General features: G+C 39.2%; 2 protein-coding genes across 2 annotated transcripts in view; one reads left to right on the top strand and one right to left on the bottom strand.

The window, feature by feature from the left end:
• SPRYD7 (SPRY domain containing 7) lies at window positions 2,515-23,594 on the bottom strand. Its single transcript, NM_001243529.1, has 5 exons — window positions 23,461-23,594; window positions 17,640-17,756; window positions 13,947-14,113; window positions 7,885-7,987; window positions 2,515-2,810 (listed from the first exon to the last, which is right to left on the bottom strand). The coding sequence occupies exons 1-5, from the start codon at window positions 23,564-23,566 to the stop codon at window positions 2,713-2,715; spliced, it is 591 nt and encodes a 196-aa protein (NP_001230458.1). The 5' UTR covers window positions 23,567-23,594; the 3' UTR covers window positions 2,515-2,712.
• TRIM13 (tripartite motif containing 13) overlaps window positions 22,600-24,276 on the top strand; it is a 64,975-nt gene continuing 63,298 nt past the window's right edge. The window contains exon 1 of the transcript XR_002336667.1: window positions 22,600-23,196. The gene's annotated coding sequence lies outside the window, so the exon portion shown is untranslated. The remainder of the gene's footprint in view (window positions 23,197-24,276) is intronic.

Genomic DNA, 24,276 nt, shown 5'->3' with positions numbered 1-24,276 from the left:
ACATTGCAAATCCCTTGCAATGTTTAAATCATTAAAATAATAACTGATAATAAATCACTGATTAATTTTCAGTTTAAGTATAAAAATCTACACCAGTGTGAACAAATTGGATTGTTTGCAATAAAGAGATTCAAGACAGTGGACAGTCTCTTTAGCCAGGAACAAATGCAGGATTTTTTTGTGTTAAAAAACAACAGTGTTTTATGTCCCCTCTAGTCTATATTTAGTGATCACTGAATACTTAAAGCTATAGGTATATACCATACTAATATTCTACTGGCTTTAAGAAAGGCTTTATTTTTAAATTTCTCCTAGCTCAATAGTTTTTTTAAAATAGACTTTATTTTTTTTTAGAACAGTTTAGATTTACAGAAAAATTGAGACAACAGTACAGAGTTCCCATATACCCCTCTCCCAGTTTCTCCCATTATTAACATCTTACATTAATTACTATGGTACATTTGTTACAATTAATAAACAAATACTGATACATTACTATTAACTAAAGTCTGTGACTTATTCAGATTTCCTTAGTTTTTACCTAATGTCCTTTTTGTGTTCCTGGTCCGCACTTCTGACTTGTCATGTTCCACTGGGCTTCCCTTGGGTGTGACAGTGTCTCAGACTTTCTCTGTTTTTGATGACCTTGATAGCTCGGAGTACTGCTCAAGTATTTTTTAGGAAGACCCTCTACTGGAATTGTCTGATGTTTTTCTCAAGATTAGACTGAGGTTATAGGTAATTTTCCTAAGAGAAATTAGATATCTGCAGATTAAAAACACATCTAGACTTCATCAAACTGTTGTCATGGACAAAACTCATGTGCCATTTTTAGTACTATGCCTATTCTACATTATTAGAGGTAGCAAAGATAGTCTTAAGAAGAATATGATGATTTAAAAAAAAAAAAGGCTGGCTTTTAAAAAATAACTAAGAGGTAGATCACTTTATAAAGAGAGTGAATAGCTGTTACATTAATTCCCTTTCCCAATAAGCATGTTCTTTATGAACGAAAATTACTAGGACAGAAAGTTAGACAAAAATGCATAAATAATACACAGTTCATATATATCTACAGAGGTAAATTAGGGATTTATGGAAATAGATGTTAAAGCATATTTACGTTTTCAAAACACACTGCCATGTTTTTGTCTAACAAATGAACAATAAATAAAAATATTGTATGGGATCCTCTTGTCTTTGGGTCAAAAATAGCCTGTCTTAAATCTTCAGAAAGCTTACAGAAGGCAATCACTCTCAAAGAATTCCCTCCTGAGCAGTGGTTCTGTCTTTAACATGAATCAGAATCACATGAAGGGCTTGTTCAAACACAGATTCCTGGGTACTATCCCCAGCAGTTTCTGATTCAGTGGGTCCAGGGTGGGGTCTGAATGTCCTTTACTAACAAGTCCCCAGGGGACACTGATGCTGCTGGTCTGAAGACCACACTAGGCAAACCACTAAGCAGAGTCAACAAAGAAGCTACATTCATTGACTGCCTATGATGACAGTGTTTTACATACGTAACCTTATTTAACTAGTTACAGAATCTTAATCAGGCAGGTATGATTATTCCTTTTATAAATGGGGAACCTATGCTCAGAGAAAGTGAGGAACTTGCCTGAAGAGATAACGGCATCAGGTGGCAAAAACTACTCTTCAGATCTCCTTCAATTCTAAAGCCATGCTTTTCTCATGCCTCGGATGTGCTCATCTGGAAAGAAGACTGTACGAAAGATTTATACAGTGTATTTGTTCAACTTAGTAGGGCGTTATCTAAAGCTCAGGGATTCTTCCTGAAAACTCGGCAAAGGCCCAAGGTCATGAAGAAGATTCACTCATTTCTGAACTTCTGAAATAATCGAGGGTGAAGTGAATTTATCGTATAATTCACAAAACAGAAAGAACATGTATTTAATATAGCACTGAATATTCCTTAATTACTACTACTTTATTATTCCTTACAGGCAAATGCACATTTAAATAAAAGTCCTTAAAAGAATAATCTCATTTACATTTAAGTTCAAAGCATCGTACTATTCTAAATGTCTGTCATGTACACTACATCACCCATCAACCACTCCTTACTCAGGTACTGAAGTAACACAGGATGATGATCCTCAACCAAATGCTCTGACAGTTACTACAACATTCATCTCCTTTCACAAAAAAGATCAAAAGCAATGACATACAAACAAAATAAGCAATTTAAAGAAATGTGGTACATTTTACAGTAAATTAAATTGCCGGAAGTGAAGCTGCTAATAATAGAAATTTGTCATTTGTTATGTTCTATATAAAAAAGACACCGAGACACAAAATTACTGAACTGCAGACTTAATTAATGAGGTCCAATCTTCAGAACGACAAAAATACCCCATTCAACTCTACATCTCTATCAAAACAAGTATTTTACATAAGAAAGATTCCCTTTTAAATATTTATATACATATTTCCACTTAATACTGTTAATTAAACCCACAGTTATATTTATTTAAATAAGAATTAAATAAACTTCCCCAAATGCTGATTTCATATCACAAAACGTAAGTATTTTAAATCAGAACTTCAGGATGGTATATTGTATACACTTAGATAACATTAACAAGCATGTTTTTAAGAATATATTTTCATCTATAGGTCAGGTAAAGCTTTATTAAATGGTAAACACTTTTAACAGTGCAGAAATACAAGTTTCAAAAACAAATACATTCAGAAGATCTGCTGTTCAAATAATATCTTTTCAAAACCAGGTGGAGGAGTATGATAAAATTCACTGAACTGGCAATCCAAAATTGCACTGTCATCAACTAGAGATAGAAAAAGAAAGAAAATAAATTAGAAGCAAATAGCTTAATTGGAATAGAACTTATAAAATAAACTGTTTCTATGACGCCATATTATTAAAAGGCAAGAAGAATAAACACATCTGCTGTCCAGGTTATGAAACATGATTCTATGGGGTAAAAATAACCACAATGAAGACTATCAAGGACACTGAAAGGAAATATTGTTAATAATTATGGAATAAATATGGGTAATTTTTCTTATTTACTATCTACTTTCTCAATTTTATATATTAAGATAAATTACTTCTTAAAAATAATTTATTTAAAAAATTATAGATCGAAGTAGCAAAAATAATACAGAAAGTCCTATGTATACCGCATCCAGCTTCTCCCCATGGTAACATCTTATACAACTACAGTACAATATCTAAACTGTAAAACTAACTGTTAATACTGTTAATCAGACTACAGTCCTTATTCAGCTTCTACATGTTTTTACCACGAGAAATGAATGCATATATCTATCTAAAGGCTTGTACATCAATGTTCATATCAGCTTTAATTCTAAGAGCCAAAAACTGGAAACAACCTGAATATCCATTAACAGGTGAAGGGAAAAACCAATTGTGATATATCCACACCATGAACTATACACTTGGTAGTAAAAATGAATGAATTATTGATACATATTACAACATGGATAAATCTTAAAAAAATAATTATGCTGAGTAAAAGAAGCCTGACCAAAAAAGAATACAAACTCCATGATTCTATTTATTTTAATACTCTAAAAATGCAAGACAATCTTAGGTGACAGAAAGCAGAGAGTGGCTGACTGAGGTGGGGTGGGGAGAGGTGAGCAGAAAGGATTATAAGGGAGCAGAAGAGACTTTCAGGGGTGCTGAATATGTTCATTATCCTGATTATAGTGATGACATGGGTGTTCTCTTTAGCTGTTTGTTAAACTGCACATATATATTTAATGCACATTACTAAATTTTTTTTTTTTTTTGTCTTTTGTTGTTGTTGTTGTTGCTATTTCTTGGGCCGCTCCCGCGGCATATGGAGGTTCCCAGGCTAGGGGTCGAATCGGAGCTGTAGCCACCGGCCTACGCCAGAGCCACAGCAACGCGGGATCCGAGCCACGTTTGCAACCTTCACCACAGCTCACGGCAACGCCGGATCGTTAACCCACTGAGCAAGGGCAGGGACCGAACCTGCAACCTCATGGTTCCTAGTCGGATTCGTTAACCACTGCGCCACGACGGGAACTCCCATTACTAAATATTTTATATTTCATAATAAAGACAGGAAAAAGTTAAGCACTGGATTAGACATTTATGAAGTCACTAGTGGTATTAACAAGGGTGCTTTCAGTGACGTGGTGGTAAAGGCAGCCACACCATGCTGAAGAACAGATGAACGTACAACACAGACAGTGACGGAGGCTGATCTATAAGAAATGCGGCCATGCGGAAAAGGGTAGACACAGGACTGGTGAGGGGGATAAATTTAAGGGAGTGTATTTTGGAATAAGAATGATTCAGAATGTTTATAGGCATTGAAGAGAGACACTGATGACATGAGATAGAGATGAAATAACTGACAGTGAAGTCTCAGACTTGAGGAGTTCGAAATCTAGACCACAGACTGAGGTTTTTGAACACAAAGGGCACCACTTCTTGTAAGATGAGATGGAAAAAGGCAAGACTGGAGTAGATCCAGAAAAGCTGGACAGAAGATGGAGAGGGATGCTGGTGCTCGCCACCGATGGCCTGTTTCTCTTAAAGTGGAAGAGAAAGAAGGTCATCTATGGAGAATCAACAGGGAATTCAAGAAGCACAATGAAAGTCTGGAACATGCAGAGATGTAAAAGAATTACCAAAAACACTGAGAACTTAGACTAGGCTGGAAGTCTTAACTCGGTAACAACACTGTTCTTCAGTGTTATACAGTTTTCTCTCCACAGGTTGAGTGTAAGAAATGACAAAACAAAGAACTGGATGGATTTAGGATTAGGGATGGGATAGAGGACAAACAGTAAGTGAATTTGAATTTTATTTTTATCTTTGAGAATATTGGGCTATTAAAATATTTTATTTAATTTAACCGGACTGATTTAACAATTTCAGTTTATGAAATATACTTTAGCACATATAATTTACTACCTTTAACTTTATTACATTAAAAATAATGCCAAATCAAAAAAATTTTAGAAAATCTCGTTTCTATACTCATTTGAATAATTCAGTCATTCTACTGATATTTATTTCATGTCTCAGACTAAATTATTTTGAACATTAAGCTACATTTCCATTTATTTAAGTAAATAAAGACATTTCTTTCAGGCTTACACAGTACTGCGAGGAAACTAACCTATATCAAGTTGAAAAATATACCTTTATGTGAAAAAACACGGAAAAGTAATATTTAGGAGAAAAGAAGATAAATAAAAACCTTAACTAAAAAGTAAAGCACAGGCTTTGATTGTTGTCGAGTTATTAAATATTTATATTTGCTACTGTATATTTTTCTGCTATCCCAAACACTGCTACTCTTCTAGTAAGTTACTACAAAAAAGTTAACAATTAGTTGTTAATATGGCTCCAATCTAAGAATCAAAGTAAGTAAATGAGAAAATGTTTTTAGATCTACTAAAGGCACGGGCAGAAAAATCATACACCCGCTGAATTAAAGTTGCTAACATAGGAGTTCCCATCGTGGTGCAGTGGTTAACAAATCCGACTAGGAACCATGAGGTTGCGGGTTTGATTCTTGCTCTTGCTCAGTGGGTCAGGGATCCGGCGTTGCCGTGAGCTGTGGTGTACGTCGCAGACGCGGCTCGGATCCTGCGTTGCTGTGGCTCTGGCGTGGGCTGGCGGCTACAGCTCCGATTGGACCCCTAGCCTGGGAACCTCCATATGCCACAGGAGAGGCCCTAGAAAAGGCAAAAAAGACCAAAAAAAAAAAAAAAAAAAAAAAAAAAGTTGCTAACATGAAAAATAAGCAGAATAGAGTGATAAAAGCACTGCACTTATGCATGTTTTTTATAGAGAGAGACTTTATTTTTGGAGATACATATAAAATATTTAAGAGTAAATATGGGTGTAATGTCTGGCATTTGCCTCAAAAGAATACAAGGAGGGAAGTGAAGAACAGCAAGACCATTGGGAGGAGATGAAACCTGATGGCTACTAGGTGACAAGTGTTTGAAACTGGGTGATGGGGACATGAGAGATCCTGACTCCATTCTCTTTTCTTCTATACTTGCTTGAAATTTTCTGTAAGAAAATCATAGTAACTAAGTGGTACAGAGTCGTCTCTAAGTTACCCAATTCTTTGAGGGATGCACTTGTACAGGAACTAAAGCACTTAGACCTACGTGGCTATGAAAAGCAAAACAATCTATACACAACCATTCTAGTCATAATTTCTCTCAGAACAGTCTTAACGTTTAGGTAGTTTCATACGGTAACTAATGCTTAATCTACATGGAATTTCTATCCCTGGTTCCAAAATACCCTTTACAATTACATCTCCTGGTCATCTAATCCTCTATAACAAATGGCAGAAATATCTTTTTGTAAATTCTTAAAGCTTCTTGGAAATTTCTAGAATACAAGACTACAGGGAGCTCCTGCTGTGGCTCAGCAGGTTAAGAATCTGACTAGTATCCATGAGGATGTGGGTTCAATCCCTTGCCTTGTTCAGTGGGTTAAGGATTTCGACTTGTTGCAAGCTTCTGCGTAGGTTGCAGATATGGCTCGGATCCTATGTTGCTGTGGTGTAGGTGGGCAGCTGCAGGTCCGATTCAACCTCTAGCCTCGGAGCTTCCATATGCCATGGGTGCGGTCATGAAAAAAAAAATTTTTTTTTTGGTTTTTTGTTTTTTTCTTTTGTCTTTTGTCTTTTTTGAGGGCTGCACCTGTGGTATATGGAGGTTCCCAGGCTAGGGGGTCTAATCAGAGCTGTAGCTGCTGGCCTACACCACAGCCACAGCAACACCGGATCCGAGCCGAGTCAGTGACCTACACCACAACTCACAGCAACACCGGATCCTTAACCCACTGAGGAAGGCCAGGGATCACACCCGCAACCTCATGGTTCCTAGTTGGATTCGTTTCCTCTGCACCATGACGGGAACTCCGAAAAAAATTTTTTAAAGGAGTTCCTGTTATGGCTCAGTGGTAAAGAACTTGACTAGTAACCATGAGGACAAGGATTTGATCCCTGGTCACACTCAGTGGGTTAAGTATCCAGTGTTGCCATGAGCCATGGTATAGGTCACAGATACAGACTGGATCCCAAGTTGCTGTGGCTGCGCTGGTAGGCTGGCAGCTGCGGCTCTGATTTGACCCATAGCCTGGGAACTTCCATATGCCATGGGTATGGCCCTGAAAAAAAAAAAAAGAAAAAATTTTTTAAAACTCAGGGGGGAGGAAGACTGTGATATAAAACGGAATATGGCTACTGAATATTTAAATATAATCACCGTATTTAGCAAAGTTTATTATTTTTTTGCCTTTTTTTTTTTTTAGGGCTGCACCTGCGGCATATGGAAGTTCCCAGGCCAGGGGTCAAATCAGAGCTACAGCTGCCAGCCTATACCAGAGCTCACAGCAACACTGAATCCTTAACCCACTGAGCAGGGCCATTAGTCAGGTACGTTACTACTCAGCCTCAATTGGGAACTCCTAGCAAGTTTATTTTTTAAGTACATGGGGAATAAAACATTCCTTAGATTAGCAGTGAGGTCCTACTACAAAGGAGGAAACTATATCCAATCTCTTGTGATAGAAGATGATGGAAGATAATATGAGGAAAAGAATGTGTATATATGTATGACTGGGTCACTCTGCTGTACAGCAGAAACTGAAACAACATTGTAAATCAACTATACTTTAATAAAAAAATTTAAAAATTAAAAACTTCCTTAGTCCTGCAAAGCAGGACTGTGATAATCTACTGAGTATATTCCATATACAACGGTCCTTATTAACTTATTCAGACTTCTGAATGATAGTTATAAAGTTAATGAAAATGTCAAGTAAAAGTTAACATATATCTAATAATGTTTAGAAATATTTTAGCTTACCATAAACAACTGGATACACTGTCCCTCGTATTCCTGATGCTGGACAATGCATGTTTTTCCCATTCAAATATACATTTAATTCTACATGGTCATATGTAATACCCTAGAAAGCAAAGTAAATATTTAAAAGGGTAAAAAATTCATGTTCCATAAAAAACTGAACAGCCAGAAAGCACTGATTGGCAAGTATGGAAACACAAAAAACTCAGCAAAGGGTCACAACAGCTTTATTAAAGGTTTATAATTTGGTAGAATTCTACTTGAACTGAGCTTAAAAAAATTAGTAGTGAACTCAGCCATAAAAAAGAACAAAATAATGCCTTTTGCAGCAACATGGATGGATCCAGAGACTCATACTAAGTGAAGTAAGTCAGAAAGAGAAAGACAAATAGCACAGATACCGCTTACATCTGGAATCTAATATGTGGCACAAATGAACCTTTCCACAGGAAAGAAACTCATGGACTTGGAGAACAGACTTGTGGTTGTCCTTGGGAAGGGGGAGGGAGTGTGATGGACTGGGAATTTAGGATTAAAAGATGCAAACTATTGCCTTTGCAATGGATAAGCAATGAGATTCTGCTGTATAGCACTGGGAACTGTATCTAGTCACTTGCAGTCGAGCATGATAATGTGAGAAAAAAGAATGTATACATGTATGTGTGACTGGGTCACCTTGCCATACAGTAGAAAATTGACAGAACACCATAAACCAGCTATAACAGAAAAAATAAAAATCATTATAAAATTAAAAAAATTAGTAGTGATATTATGTAGTGAGGAAAAGGTAAAATCCCAAGAGTCCACATTAGATATAAAACTAATGACATCCGTTTAAATCTTAGTATTATAGTCAGATAATCTGGATTTTATATTTTCAATATTAAGATGATATAAGTACTATATACTGTAAACAGAGAGACCTTCTAAACTCATATAGAAACACCGCTCTCTTATGTAGAATGTGACCTCGGGGGAGTTCCCGTCGTGGCGCAGTGGTTAACGAATCCGACTAGGAACCATGAGGTTGCGGGTTCGGTCCCTGCCCTTGCTCAGTGGGTTGACGATCCGGCGTTGCCGTGAGCTGTGGTATAGGTTGCAGACGCGGGTCGGATCCCGAGTTGCTGTGGCTCTGGCGTAGGCCGGTGGCTACAGCTCCGATTGGACCCCTAGCCTGGGAACCTCCATATGCCGAGGGAGCGGCCCAAGAAATAGCAACAACAACAACAACAACAAAAAGACAAAAAAAAAAAAAAAAAAAAAAAAAAAGAATGTGACCTCGGGAGGGAAAAACAATGACGTTTTCACCTTTGGGGATTATTACCTGTCACTGTTTTCAACTGTCATGAACTGTCTTTATACAACTTATTTCCAAAAATAAAGAGCTTTTTTAAAAGACAACAGAATAAAAATATATCACTTTGTACATTATTAATGGTATAAAAATCACAACTAATAATTATTATTAAAGTGCTAGAAAACACTTAAACTGCATTATACATCAAGCACTCTTCTAGGCATTCCATATTTACTCATTTAATCCTTATGAGATAGGTATTATTATTATTTCCATTTTATAGATGAGGTAGCTAAAGGGGAGAGGTTAAATAACTTACCTAGGGTTGCAGAGCTAGGAAACGGCAGAGCTGGGATTTAAACCCACAGAGTATGGCTTCAGAAAACTTTTTTTTGAATTGCCGTTCAATTCAAAACCTCTAAAAACTTTTAAACTTTTAACTGTCTTTAAAACGTTGTAGAACAGTTACTAATTGACAACAAAAAGAGACCTTTCCTTTGAAGAATTAATAATAGACAGCGGAGACTTTTCAATAGAAAAATCATGTTCACAGACCAAGAAGCAACCACTTCAAGGATTTCTGAATACAGATAAATTATATGAACCTAAAATCTTGAGAGGTAGGAAAAAATCTTACAGATGATCTAGTCTTAATTCCCTCATTTTCCAGTTAAGACAGCTAAGGCCCAGCAAAGTCAACATGTTACGTGCTAAAAGATTCCCCTCAAATCTTAGCAAAGCCAGAGTTAGACTAAACACTAAGAAAGATAAATATTGCTTTTGTTTTGTTTCAGTTTATGTATTCAAATATAATAACAAAACCACGTAATGGCTGGGATTTAGCTTTCTTAGTGAAGAAGTCTGTTTTCATTAAAAAAACCAAAAACCTAGGAACATAAAAAGCAAAGATGGTACTCTTTGTAGGACTAAAGGAAATCTAGCAGTTCAGGCCAGCAGCAGGTTGTACTCCTGTCACCCTTCCCCACCTGGTGGCAGCAAAACCTATTGCAAACCAGCAAGTTTTCAATCTCAGCATCCAGCTTAACGGCAAAATCCTAAGAGAGGAAGGATGCAAGAACCGCCACTGTCCATCAGCAGAATTTAAGTTCAAGCATTTTCTAACTTAATCTGTCCTTCTATATGATTTAGATAAACTAAGTCTGGGAGTTCCCATTGTGGCACAACAGAAGCGAATCCGACTAGGAAGCATGAGGTTTCGGGTCTGATCCCTGGCCTCGCTCAGCGGGTTAAGGATACAGCTCGGATCTGACATTGCTGTGGCTCTGGCGTAGGCCAGCAGCTAAGCTCCGATTGGACCCCTAGCCTGGGAACCTCCAAGTGCCATGGGTGTGGCCCTAAAAAGACAAAAAAAAAAAAAAAAAAAAAAAAAGAAAGAAGAAAAACTAAGTTTGATTATGTTATAATGACAACAAAAAAAAAATCTGATGTGTTCTAAAGATTTACCAAAAATTGTTGGCAGATTTGGTGAACAGACTCTGAAATTAGACTGCCTATACTGCAATCCTGGGATCACCCCAAATAAGAAGTTACTTAACTTCTAATTTGTAAATGGTAATAACAGTACTACCTATTTCACAGGGTCATTCTGAAGATTAAAAAATTTAACCTGGAGTTCCCATCGTGGCTCAAGGGTTAACGAACCCAACTAGGAACCATGAGGTTTCTGGGAGTTCCCATCGTGGCTCAGTGGTTAACAAATCCGACTAGTATGCATGAGGTTGTGGGTTCGATCCCTGGCCTCGCTCAGTGGGTTAAGGATCCAGTGTTGCCATGAGCTGTGGTGTAGGTTGCAGACACAGTTCGGATCCTGAGTTGCTGTGGCTCTGGCGTAGGCTGGAAGCTGCAGCTCCGTTTGGACCTCTAGCCTGGGAACCTCCATATACTGTGGGCATGGCCCTAAAAAGACCTAAAAAAAAAAAAAAAAAAAAAAAAAAAGGAACCATGAGGTTTCGAGTTCGATCCCTGGCCTAACCCAGTGGGTTAAGGATCTGGCGTTGCCGTGAGCTGTGGTGTAGGCCAGCAGCTACAGCTCTGATCCGACCCATAGCCTGGGAACCTCCATATGCCATGGGTGCGGTCCTGAAAAGACAAAAAAAAAAAAAAAAAAAAATTAAACCCCTGTCAGGCACTTAAAGCAGTGCCCAGCTCATAACAGATGTTAGTGTTTTCAATTATTATCATTATGATGATGATAATTATCATTACATATAATATTTATAAAACTTATTTGAAATTAAACTGAAAAGTGTAATTTTAAAACGTAATCTTCACTTTTCAAAACTATATATAAAAGGAAAAAAACAAACATAAGCTGTTTCAGGTATGCCTCCCTAGTGCTGCTCCCTGTTTGTACTGTATGATTATTGTATAAATATAATCATTTGTTAGATGTTGAAAGCTTATTTTTCTTGACTTCTCTTCAGAGAATGGTGTATGACTAAAATTCTACACATGAGAATGTTTTTCCTGACTTATAATCCAATCCATTTTTCCTATGCCTCTGTCAGCAATTTGGTGAAATTTGTCCTCAAGTGTTTGAACTAGGAAGATAAAGTTAATGCAGTAGGCTAATGTTTTACTTTTCAGCATCCTATATATATTTCATCTTTTTGAGTCCTCCCTTTATCAGAATGGGCATAAAAACTTAAAGCCTAATTTAATAATGCTGACAGACTAAAAATGACATTCTTAAATCAGTCAATCTGAGGTATCAGTCATCTCAAAGAATAGACAGAAAGGCAAGAATCACACACAGTGGGGAGTTCCCATTGTGGCTCAGCAGGCACGACTCTGACTAGCATCCATGAGGACGCAGGTTCAATCCCTGGTCTTGCTCAGTGGGTTAAGGATCCAGTGTTGCTGTGAGCTGTGGTGTAGGTCACAGACACAGCTAGGATCTGGCATTACTGTGGCGTAGGCCAGAGGCTATAGCTCCAATTTGACCCCTAGCCTGGGAACCTCCATATGCCGCAAGCGCAGCCCAAAAAAGACCAAAAAAAAAAGAAAAGAGAAAGAATAACATACAGTGGCAGTTCAATCTATCTCAACAAAGAAAAACATTTGTTACTGATTATTCTTATGTTTGAATTTCATTTTTGGCGTAAACAGGTTGATGACATAATCACGACTTCAAGATTCTCTTTCAAGGAATTCCCTTTGTGGCTCAGCAAAATAAACCTGACTAGTACTCATGAAGATGCAGGTTCTACTCCTGGCCTCACTCAGTGGGTTAAGGATCCAGCGTTGCTTGAGCTGCAGTGTAGGTTACAGACTTAGCTTGGATTCCGGCTCCCGTGATTATGGCTATGGCTGTGCAGCTGCAGCTCCAATTTGACCCCTAGCCTGGGAACTTCCATGTGCCTTGGGTTTGACCCTTAAAAAAAAAAAAAAAAAAAAAAAAAAAAAAAAAAAAAATTATCTTGCAAGAATAACCATTTGAATAAGGGTGTTGCACATACGGGCATCTGGCAATGATTTACAAACAAAGAACTAACTATTCAAAAGGAAGGACAGAGAAAAGCAGATTTAAAAAATGGTTTATATTTTTAATTCCCTTATTTTCTTTAGTTAATTTAGGAAAAACATACTTTTGATAATTTACCTATTAAAAAACTGTTACATTTTTTAAATTGCAGAAAAGAAATCAGACGCTAATTAAAAATCTTCATTTCCACATCTTTCTTCACTCTCTCCAGAATACTGTAATTTCTTTAATAACCTGGATTTACTTTGTCTGTGTCATCTTATTTTTAGAAACTCTCCCTTGTTATTTACAGACACCTTTCAACTTGGTAGGAGAGCCAGGAATCCAAGGATCTCCGTATAAGGGCACGTAGGCTTAAAAGAGACCCAGGATCTCTGTTCTTAATCAATAGCTAAAGGCCTGAACTCAGTGTATAAGGTTCTTGTATAACACTGTTTGAGAAGAAGTATCTAGAAAAGACAGAAAGGGATCTTTGAATTACATTTTCAATAGTGTGGCTTTGGTAAAGATGAATATATCTAGCTGAAAATAAAAATAGAGAAGTCTTCACATGCTTTCCACAAAAACCTTCCTACAATCAAGCCTTAGAACTTTGAGTCCAGTTCCTTAGAGAGTTCTGAAAGTGAAGGAAGTTTAATAAGGTTATGTTTAATAAGGACCAATACTCCTGATAAAATGCTTTCTGTTATGTCTAGATACTCATGTTGCAACAGAAGAAATGGTGGGGGAAAAACTGTAATTGTAATGTATACATGTAAGGATAACCTGACCCCCTTGCTGTACAGTGGGAAAATAAAATTTAAAAAAAAAAAATGCTTTCTGTTAATTCTTTAACAGAAAGTCATAACAAATTAAGTAATATATGTCCAAATTTTCTCTACGAGATCTCCATCTCCAAAAATACCTAGTATTTTCTCATATAAGGGTCAGCAAACTTTTAAAATTGTGGGTCAAGATTTCTTTTACGTGAGAGAAGCAGGAAATGTTAATCAGCAGGCAACCTATCATAAATTCTCCCAAATGAAAATAAGGGTTCACACTGATTTTCTTCGCCAGTGGCAGCTCCAGAAAGGAGAAGGCATTTAAGATAAGGCAGCAGCATCTATATTAAGCATTCTCTCTGGAAAATGTAATACCTCATTAGAGCCAATTCCAGTGCTTTGGAATTCAAACCACAAAGTCCCAGGCAAAACTATACATACTAGAAACAGTTCAAGTTTAATAATTTACAGCAGAAAACAACTCTACAAGACAACTCACCACCACATCGCCCTCCTGGGGAAGGCTGTTTGCTGGCAGCCTATTTTTCTCCTCGTTGTTGTGGTACAGGGCTCCATCATTTCTCATCACCAAACTGTGCACATCTCGGCCAAGAGGGATCTGATTCAAGTTAACTTTCTGAGTTGCAACGCCAATACCCCAGATTCCTAAAAACATAACAGTTTAAATCCTCCCCAGATCTGAAGAACACAAATATGAAAGGAGTTGTCTTAAAAGAGAGTGCAAATTGTTTTTTTTAAAAAGTGGTATATTATCACTATTTTTTGTTAATCTTAAAAAAAATCTTTTAAAAGTAGCTGCAAACTATACTATGTTCTCTGCAGATGTAGTACATACAGTCTTCGAGATAAGAGAGTGGGCCCTGGAGTTGTGCTGTCTAGGTTTAAACACTGACTTTGCTATGTATCACCTCAGGGAAGTTACTTAACCTCTCTCTGCTTCTTCACCTGTGAACTATGGATTCCAACCGTACTCACTTCTTCGTTATTAGAAGATACAGCAGCATAATCCAAGTAAAGCTCTTGGAACAGTGTAAGTATTTTTTTTTTAATGGATAAGTAAAGCACAGAGGAAGTACTTAAAAAAAAAAAACAGTACCTATTGTCATGATTATTATTATTACTCTCTAAAAATATTTTTTAAAAGCTACACTTTGAATTTAAATGGCCTGGGATTCTATTTCAAGCACCAGCTCTGAGAAGCAGAAAATCACTATCTTTAGTGTTTGCATCTATAATACTATAATATGCGACAAATAATATATCACCTAGTCAATATCATGGGAAGGAAAAAAATAATGATATAGTATAAAATCACTTTCTTATCCAATACCTTAAGTCCATGAGTTTAAACCCTTTGGTCTAAGTTGACTTTATTTTTTTTTTTTTTTTTTTTTTTTTTTTTTTTGGTCTTTTTGCCATTTCTTGGGCCGCTCCCGCGGCATATGGAGGTTCCCAGGCTAGGGGTCCAATCGGAGCTGTAGCCGCCAGCCTACGCCAGAGCCACAGCAACACAGGATCCGAGCCGTGTCTGCAACCTACACCACAGCTCACCGCAACGCCGGATCCTTAACCCACTGAGCAAGGGCAGGGACCGAACCCGCCACCTCATGGTTCCTAGTCGGATTCGTTAACCACTGCGCCACGACGGGAACTCCGACTTTATTTTTTAAATTATTATTATTATTTTGCTTTCCAGGGCCACACCTGTGGCATATGGCAGTTCCCAGGCTAGGGGTGGAAACAGAGCTGCTGCTGCTGGCCTTCGCCAGACCCACAGCAATGCTGGATCAGAGCTGAGACCGTAACCCATACCACAGCTCATGGCAATGCTGGATCCTTAACCCACTGAGCGAGGCCAGGGATTGAACCTGCATCCTCATGGATACTTGTTGGATTCGTTTCCACTGCACCACAATGGGAACTCTGACATTATCATCATCATCATTATTATTATTATTATTATTATTGTTATTATTTTCGGCCATGCCTATGGCATACAGAAATTCTTGGACTAGGGGTAGAACCTGCACCACAGCAGTGACCTGAGCTGCTGCTGTGACGATGCCGGGTCCTTAATATTCTGCTGGGTCACAACGGAACTCCCCTAAGTGGACTTTTAAAACAAGCAGCTCTTTTCTTAATTACTCTAACAGAATACCTAGAGCTCCTGGTTATGTCTCAAACTGTTTCCTTCTCCATTTTTATCAAATCAGTTAGGAGAAATTCTATGAATAAAAGAAGGTTTAAAGACCATGTTGTCAACAAATCCAATTCTTCTGGATTGAGTGAGACCATCAGAAAGCTGCATGTCTGGACCTCACCGTCTTGGCTTCCTAAATAATCTGACTATATAATATATCCTTAACAAGGTGGGACAATTTTAAGAATGATGGCAGGTGATAATACCTATTTCCTGGGACAACAGTTCTAGACAGGGTTATGAAGTTCTCTTTCTGCTAAAGAACTATGTATACTGTAATATACTTTGGCACAATTGTCTCAAGCTTTCATTGAGGCATCAATGCTACGAACTCTAACAATGAATTTATTCTAGAGATAACACTGAGGATAGCATCCTTTACAGAAAATCCTCATAAAAAATTGCATTAGCGTTAAGGCTCAAGGAAATATTCGCTTCTCTTAAGAAAAGTTATGTTGGAGTTCCCGTCGTGGCTCAGTGGTTAACAAATCCGACTAGGAACCATGAGATTGCGGGTTCGATCCCTGGCCTTGCTCAGTGGGTTAAGGATCTGGCATTGCTGTGGCTCTGGTGTAGGCCAGCAGCTACAGCTTCAATTAGACCCATGGCCTGGGAACCTCCATATGCCTCAGGAGCGGCCTAAGAAATGGCCAAAAGACAAAAAAAAAAAAGAAAAGAAAAGGTAAGTTATACTTTGAGAAGATTACAATAACCAGAAACATTCTGCAGCCATGGAGTTAACTTACAAAAGAATGGAATGGAGGACAGATTCATATTTATTTCACACACTTAAGAAAAATCAGTACTTTTAATGAATTTAAAAAACAAGATATAGAGGGATGTTTTATGTATTCAAGTAAGAGGAAGAGCAGAATTAATTTATTCTGCTCTAGTTTTCCTACTCTGTATATTATCCATGCCATATTTCATTAGAAATGTCTTTAAAATAGAGCCTTAAAAAATGCCCCTATGTTAAACACTGGCACAAGTTAGTATCTTTTTTTTTTTTTGTCTTTTTTAGGGCCACAGCCATGGCATATGGAAGTTCCCAGGCTAGGGGTCCAATCAGAGCTACAGCTGTCGGCCTACGCCAAAGTCACAGCAACACTAGATCTGAGACCCATCTGCGACCTACACCACAGCTCACGGCAACACCGGATCCTTAACCCACTGAGCGAGGCCAGGGATCAAACCTGTAACCTCACGGTTCATAGTCAGATTCGTTTCTGCTGCGCCATGATGGGAACTCCAATTAATAACTATCTTAATACTCGTGTAGAATTGCCATACAATGCAAGAAACTTCATAATTTAAAAAAATTGTTATTTTGAAGTATAGTTGATTTTTTAATCAATTTTGTCTATTGTTTTTATTTTCTATTTTATTTATTCTTTTTTTTCCATTTTGAAGTACAGTTGATTTATAGTATTTTGTTAGTTTCAGGTGCACAGATTCATAAATTTTTACAGACTTTAAGCCTTCTATCAGAATTCTAAATCTGCCAGTTGCTTCAGAAGACATTGAATCAGGGAATCTTAACAAGAGTTAAGAGAAAAAATTCAGAATCATAACATTAATTTTATCTAAGATAAAATACCAAGAGTCTATGCCTTATATTCTTGACCAAATGAAACTTCATCTAGCTGTAATTAATAATGATCTATATTAATAACAATGGTTGTGCCTTATATGATCCAGTGTGTTCTGTCCTCAAAACACTAATGTACATATAGCTCATGTGCAGCAGGAAGGGCCACTCCTATAATCCATTTTATAGATGAGAAAAAAGAACCTAATTTAACTAAATTAACTAATTAAACCAGGATCACATAAGAGGTAGAAGAAAAAGGTCTTCTAAGTAACAGTTTAGTGCTTTTTTTAATATCTCATTAATTCTTTGCATATACTGAAAATTACTCCTAATATTTAGAATAATTAGGCCTTTTAATAGTAAAGTAACATCATACCAACCTGTGGACTGGATTTTGAATTCAAAGTAGCTTTTGTTTTGATGTAGGGGTGCACTGGCTAAACAACCTCCTGTTCCACATATTCTTCTTCCATTTTTTACAATGACAACATCTGTTCCTAAACAAAAAATATAGACACTGTGTTAAGTTTTGCATTCTCTTATACAATAACCAAGGTTAATTTCTGCTTCACTTTTAATTCTTGGTCTACAAAAAATAGGGACACTATATATACTTTGATATATGAAAATATTGATAGACTATTTAAAAAACTTCCCTTCCCTTCCCTGAGAGAACATGTATATTTAATATTCATTTGTGGCTAGAAATCTTATTTAATTAGATAGTTTCAAGTAAACAGTAGTAGCTCTGAATTGTACTGAATATTTAAAACTCTTCTAAGGTATAAGGAGACTTTAGTTTTAGCCAATGAATCAATTTTATGATTTCATAAATCTCAATCTAAATAAAAACATAAAATACTTAAAAGAAACTGTGGTGAGTTAGTACAATGTTCAATTCAATCCAATGAAAGTGAAACACTCTAAAAACTGAAAGAATGTCTACAAGGTTCTATGCTAATGCATTGGTCAAGTAAGAACTGAAGATTAATAGAATACGGAAAGGAACATACATCTATGTTCTTGAAACAGCTGATATGAAAAGATGTTGATTTTAGGGTCTTAAAAATATTTACAGGAGTTCCCGTCGCGGCGCAGTGATTAACGAATCCGACTAGGAACCATGAGGTTGCGGGTTTGATCCCTGCCCTTGCTCAGTGGGTTAAGGATCCGGCGTTGCCGTGATATGTGTTGTAGGTCGCAGACGCGGTTCGGATCCTGCGTTGCTGTGGCTCTGGCGTGGGCTGGCGGCTACAGTTCCGATTAGACCCCTAGCCTGGGAATCTCCATAGGCCGCGGGAGCGGCCCAAGAAATGGCAAAAAAAAAAAAAAAAAAAAAAAAAAAATTTACAAGATAGCTGCTGTCAATCATACTGCAAATGTGCTAACAAGATTTTAGTATCATTAAACATATTTTATTCTCATGGAAAATTTGTTTAGTTTCAAATAACATTTAACAGTCTCGGAGTTCCCGTCATGGCACAGTGGTTAACGAATCTGATTAGGAACCATGAGGTTGCGGGTTCGGTCCCTGGCCTTGCTCAGTGGGTTAAGGATCTGGCGTTGCCGTGAGCTGTGGTGTAGGTTGCAGACGTGGCTCGGATCTCGCGTTGCTGTGGCTCTGGTGTACGCCAGTGGCTACAGCTCCGACTGGATCCCTAGCCTGGGAACCTCCATGTGCCGCAGGAGCAGCCCAGGAAATAGCAAAAACAAAAAAACAAAACAAAAAAAATACAAATAACATTTAACAGTCTCTTGAAAATGTGACTCCAATATCAGTTCTCCTCCAAATATTGATTTAGGAAAGCATGTATATCAGAGAACATGAAGAAACCTAATACAATTCTAATACGTAAGAAATATTCCGTAACATCAAGGTATGTGACTCCCAAGATCTGTGACCAGTGTGACTTTGCTGGTGAGAAGTGTACAAGCCAAGTATATCTGGCTATGAGAACTGTAGGGAATGCCTCCAGAGGGGATCGAATAAACCTAAAGCATAGCAACAAAAGGCATTAACAGTGAGGCAGGTCTCTCATTAACTTACTGGTGAATTCATAGTTAAACAAAAAAAAATTATTTGGGAGAAATACATAAGAGAAATACCAAATTTTCAGATTCTATCACAGTTCTAAACTGGTTGTTTTAACAGAGACACTCTCTGAAATAAAACTACTATATGGTTATTAAAAATTCATTAGCACCCTTTTTTTTTTTCTAATTACAAAAGTTAAATCCCAAATTCCGGGAAAGTGTTTTTGTGCATAATTTACATCTGGCTGCCCCATATACCTCCAGCAGTTTCAACTGGAAAGCATCCAGGGCCCAGCTCCTGTTTGATGGCAAAGACCATGGAGTACTTGGCATCCAGCAGACACGCAACAAATAACTGATACAGAAATGAATGAATATGCTCTGCTCAGTACTCTGTAGTGAACATGTAGCATCTGTTCTTCCTTTCCCAACAGATTTCCCTCTGGAGATAAAAACAGTTCCAAGGAAGCTGACTCAGTCTCTGGCTTCAGGGGTACAGCCTAGACTTGTGTTAAGTCAATCACTGCATTCCACATTTCTTGGCCACAGCAACTGAGTGAAAAACAGTTATATGACCTAAGCCACTACCAGCAGAGTCACAGGACTTTTGCAAAGAGAATGAAAGAATGGAGTTTCTCATTCTTGCTGGATCTGAATGACGAAGCCTACAGCCCAGGGAGAGACTGCAAGTTATCACAAACACCAGCCTTCAGGAATAAGCAGCAGAAGGCAGAAGAAAGAGATGAAAAGAAGCCCAGTGCTTGACACACTGAGTCTTTCCTGAAGCTACTGCTGTCTTCATAGGTTTTAAGTTTACATGAACCAGTAACTTTCCCTCATTGTTTCAAAAATCTTGAGTTGAAAGCATCCTATGTGAAAGGCATTTCACAGAATTATGCAGATAAATGGTATTTTCTTCTTACCTAGCAATGCTCTATGGTTCTCATAACGTAACTCTGAGTTGGAACCACAGAATCAACTCTGAATATGGTTTTATTCTCTTCCTACAATAATATTTCTTCTCTCCAAGGCATTCTGCTAAGTACTGAGATGTTTCATATAGAAAGATGGATATATTCAGAAAACATTCTGAATGCTTGTGAAGCATTAAGGAATTATTTTAAGTTTACTTCATTCCTCTTTTTTAAGTACAAAGATAGCCTTTATTTGGATCTAGGATTTTCGTGTAGGTTTATTAATTGTCAGTGTTGCTTAGAAAGTCAAGGCGGGAGTTCCCGTCATGGCGCAGTGGTTAATGAATCCGACTAGGAACCACGAGGTTGCGGGTTTGGTCCCTGCCCTTGCTCAGTCGGTTAACGATCCAGTGTAGCCATGAGCTGTGGTGTAGACTGCAGACGTGGCTCGGGTCCAGCGTTGCTGTGGCTCTGGCATAGGCCGGTGGCTACAGCTCCGATTCAACCCCTAGCCTGGGAACCTCCATATGCCGTGGGAGCGGACCAAGAAATAGCAAAAAAGGAAAAAAAAGAAAGTCAAGGCGAATTTGAGTATAGCCAGGACATACATAAACATAGCCAAAGTGTATTTTTTAAGAAACATTAGACATTCCCAAATTAATGGCATCCCTTTCAAAGCAGCTACCTTGGAAGATATTCATTTCTAAAAAGTCAATTCACAATTAAACATTGAGGTTATGGTGAAAAAGAAGGTATTTACAAAAACTAGTGCCCAGAAAATCTCAAGAGGAATTCCAAATGGTTTTAAGTGATGCAGCATCACCAAAGTAAGTGATAACTTTGAAAGAGACAAGCTATGTTTGGATATGAACTTGGAAAACAGACATTTTCTTTCTTTCTTTCTTTCTTTTTTTTTTTGTCTTTTGTCTCTTGGTTGTTGTTGTTGTTGCTATTTCTTGGGCCGCTCCTGCGGCATATGGAGGTTCCCAGGCTAGGGGTCGAATCGGAGCTGTAGCCACCGGCCTACGCCAGAGCCACAGCAACGCGGGATCCGAGCCGCGTCTGCAACCTACACCACAGCTCACGGCAACGCTGGATCGTTAACCCACCGAGCAAGGGCAGGGACCGAACCCGCAACCTCATGGTTCCTAGTCGGATTCGTTAACCACTGCGCCACGATGGGAACTCCCAGACTATTTTCTTAAATCTAAAGGCAACTACACTCCTTAAGTTATCTAAATAAAGTTTCACATATCCAAGCACATGCATATTCACTAAGTGTGCTCCTCATATATCAACTTAAGATCAATGCATGCTTTAAACTATTCCTAGCTTGATAAGCCTCTCCTATTATTTTCTAAAATCAGGTTGCTTCTGTGATTGAAGAATTTGAATTCACCAGAAGACAGGATAAGAAAAAGTTTCCACGCAGGTAGAAAACTGGGAAATGACATTACTGAAAGACGCTATGCAGCTTTGGAAAAGGAGAACATAGTGGAACAAGCACAAGTGACCAGCTCTTTGTAGAAGAGACCAGAGAAAAGGAATACTTTACAGAGTAGATTGTAGTAATTCAGGATTTTGGCAGTAGAGACAGAAAAGAACTAAAGCTGATCATAAGCTCCAGGAACTATGCGTGTTGCCAGCATCTAAAACAATGCCTGCCATCTGAGAGTCATCCAATAAATATCAGTTGAGCGAATGAATAAATGGAATGGAAACATTTTCTCAGGGAAATTATAGGATTTGAACATCTGTCTATAAACGATGATGAATAAGTAATAATTTAAAGAGATATACACATACATTTACATGTATTTATGTATTACGCTGCTGCATTAAATTTAGGAGACATAAGGATTAAAATTAAACACCCCTGGAGTTTCCATCGTGGGGCAGTGGAAACGAATCTGACTAGGAACCATGAGGTTTCAGGTTTGATCCCTGGCCTTGCTCAGTGGGTTAAGGATCCCACATGGCGGTGAGCTGTGGTATAGGTCACAAATGGGGCTCAGAACCTGCATTGCTGTGGCTGAGGCATAGGCCAGCAGCTACAGCTCTGATTAGACCCCTAGCCTGGGAACCTCCATATGCTTCAGGTGCGGCCCTACAAAAAGACAAAAAAAAAAAAAAAAAATTAAATTAAATACCCCAATAAAAAGCAGTATATAATTACATTTGTGGTTTAGTTCATGCTATAGAAATATAATGGGAAGAGTGTCTCTAGAATTATAAAGAATCTAGGCAGGAGAGGGTTTTGCTATAAATATTAAGAAATCCCTTTCTTACTTTAATGTACTGTCCTTTAGCCAAAGAGAAATGTGGGAAAAACTGAAAGTGCATATATATATATTTAGAAGAGAATAATCCACAAAAAGATAGTACTCTGAAATACTTAGTGGGAATCTCTCCTTCTAGAACCATACTCCAGAAACATGAAACTACATGGGACAGTCTAAGAACAGAAACAATAATAAGGTTGTGAAAGAGGCTACAGAGGGGAGAGGAAGAATGTGAGAGAAGCTATATGTTCATGCGAAATTGGAAGGAAAAACATACATGAGAAGAAGCAAAGTGCTGTTTTATTTTTGCAACAGCCTGAATTGTTGGCAACAGACCAGTCAGATGAAATTACAACACCGCTAAGCGTGACTAAGGAGGAGTCAGACAATGGGAGGTTTTAGTTGAAGTGACACGGTCTGACATGAGCTGTGACTTGAAGCTTCTGCAACTTGCCCTGTTTTGACATTAGTAGGTGAGAGGAAAATAATTTTCAATAAAACAACCGATAAATGATGGGCTAAGAGAAAGCTGCCTGGGCAGAAGGAGCCGAAATCAGCTAAAGCATTCTGAAAATGTATTGGATTTGACTGGAGCTCGCCCGTGGGACACCGTAGGAGGGGCACCACAGTACTATCGCTCCCCACGCCTGGGAACTTGTGCCGAGTCTCAGGATGCGACAGCTCGGAGGAGATTCCGGTGAGAACGGGTAGGTCCACCCACACACCATCTCCACTAGGCGAGGGCAGACAACACTGCGTAGCCTTGAACACAGAACCGGGCCGAAGTGGAGGCGGCCTGTGTCTGGAGGAGATCCGCCAGACCCGGCCGAGGGCAGCGTCGCAGGGCGAGGGCAGGGGGCGGGGCCCGGCGGGGCCCGGCCGCGCGTGGTGCTCGCGACCCCCGACTGACCCCGACCCGCACCGCCCGACTCGGGGTGGGCCGTTGGGTCACGGGAAGGGAGGGCCCTTACCCATGTGTTGCGTGTCCAGCTGCACGGCCGGCATCTCTTTCAGAGGGATGTGGCCCGTCCCGCCATCTCTGCAGCACCGCAGGCAGCAGAACACCGAGGAGGCCATGTCTCAGGGACCGCCGACGACACCGCGACCCACCGCCCCTAGACCGCGGCGACTCCCGCCCCTACCCCTCCGCTCCGCCTCCTGCCCCCGCCCGAGCGCCGGAGGGAGTCTGTGGGGCGCAGAGGCTGGTACAGCGACGCCCCTGGCGGGGAGGGTGCAGCGCAGTCTGAGGCGAAGCCTGCCTGGGCGGAAGATACCGAGGATCGGCCGGCGGGCGGGGCTGGGGGCGGGGCGGGGCAGAGGGCGTGGCGGCCGGGCGGTGAACCGCGTGCGCCTGCGCGGAAAGGTTTTTCCCTTTTGTGCCGCCCCGCTTATGTAGGTATTTCTGTACTGACCCGGGCTCGAGCTGACTTGCGTTCTCATTTAGCTCAGGTGTCCTTGGATGCTGTAGTTTAAAAACTGCCCCCCACTTCGACATTATTTTAGGCATTAGTTGGCAGTGGCAAATTTGCCTGGGGGAGTGGGAGCTGATTTAAAACAGCCCGAAGATGTCCTCCCTCCACGCCCAGGACTGAGAGAACTTCGCCTTCGCGAAGAGCCTCTGGCCCCCTCTCACCGCCCCCCGCCGTGGCTGGTTTCTGGAGAATTTTCTCAAATCATGAACAGACGCACAGGGCCCAGGAGTAATGGCTGTTAGTAATTGCACAGTGGCTATGCATCCAGGGCTCTTGAGTCGACTCCCCTGCTGCATTTTAGGTGCAGAGACGAGT

Source organism: Sus scrofa, chromosome 11 (assembly GCF_000003025.6).
Source record: "Sus scrofa isolate TJ Tabasco breed Duroc chromosome 11, Sscrofa11.1, whole genome shotgun sequence".
Taxonomy (NCBI): Eukaryota; Metazoa; Chordata; class Mammalia; order Artiodactyla; family Suidae; genus Sus; species Sus scrofa.
The sequence above is the reverse complement of the archived record's forward strand: the minus strand, read 5'-3'. Positions and strand labels throughout refer to the sequence as shown.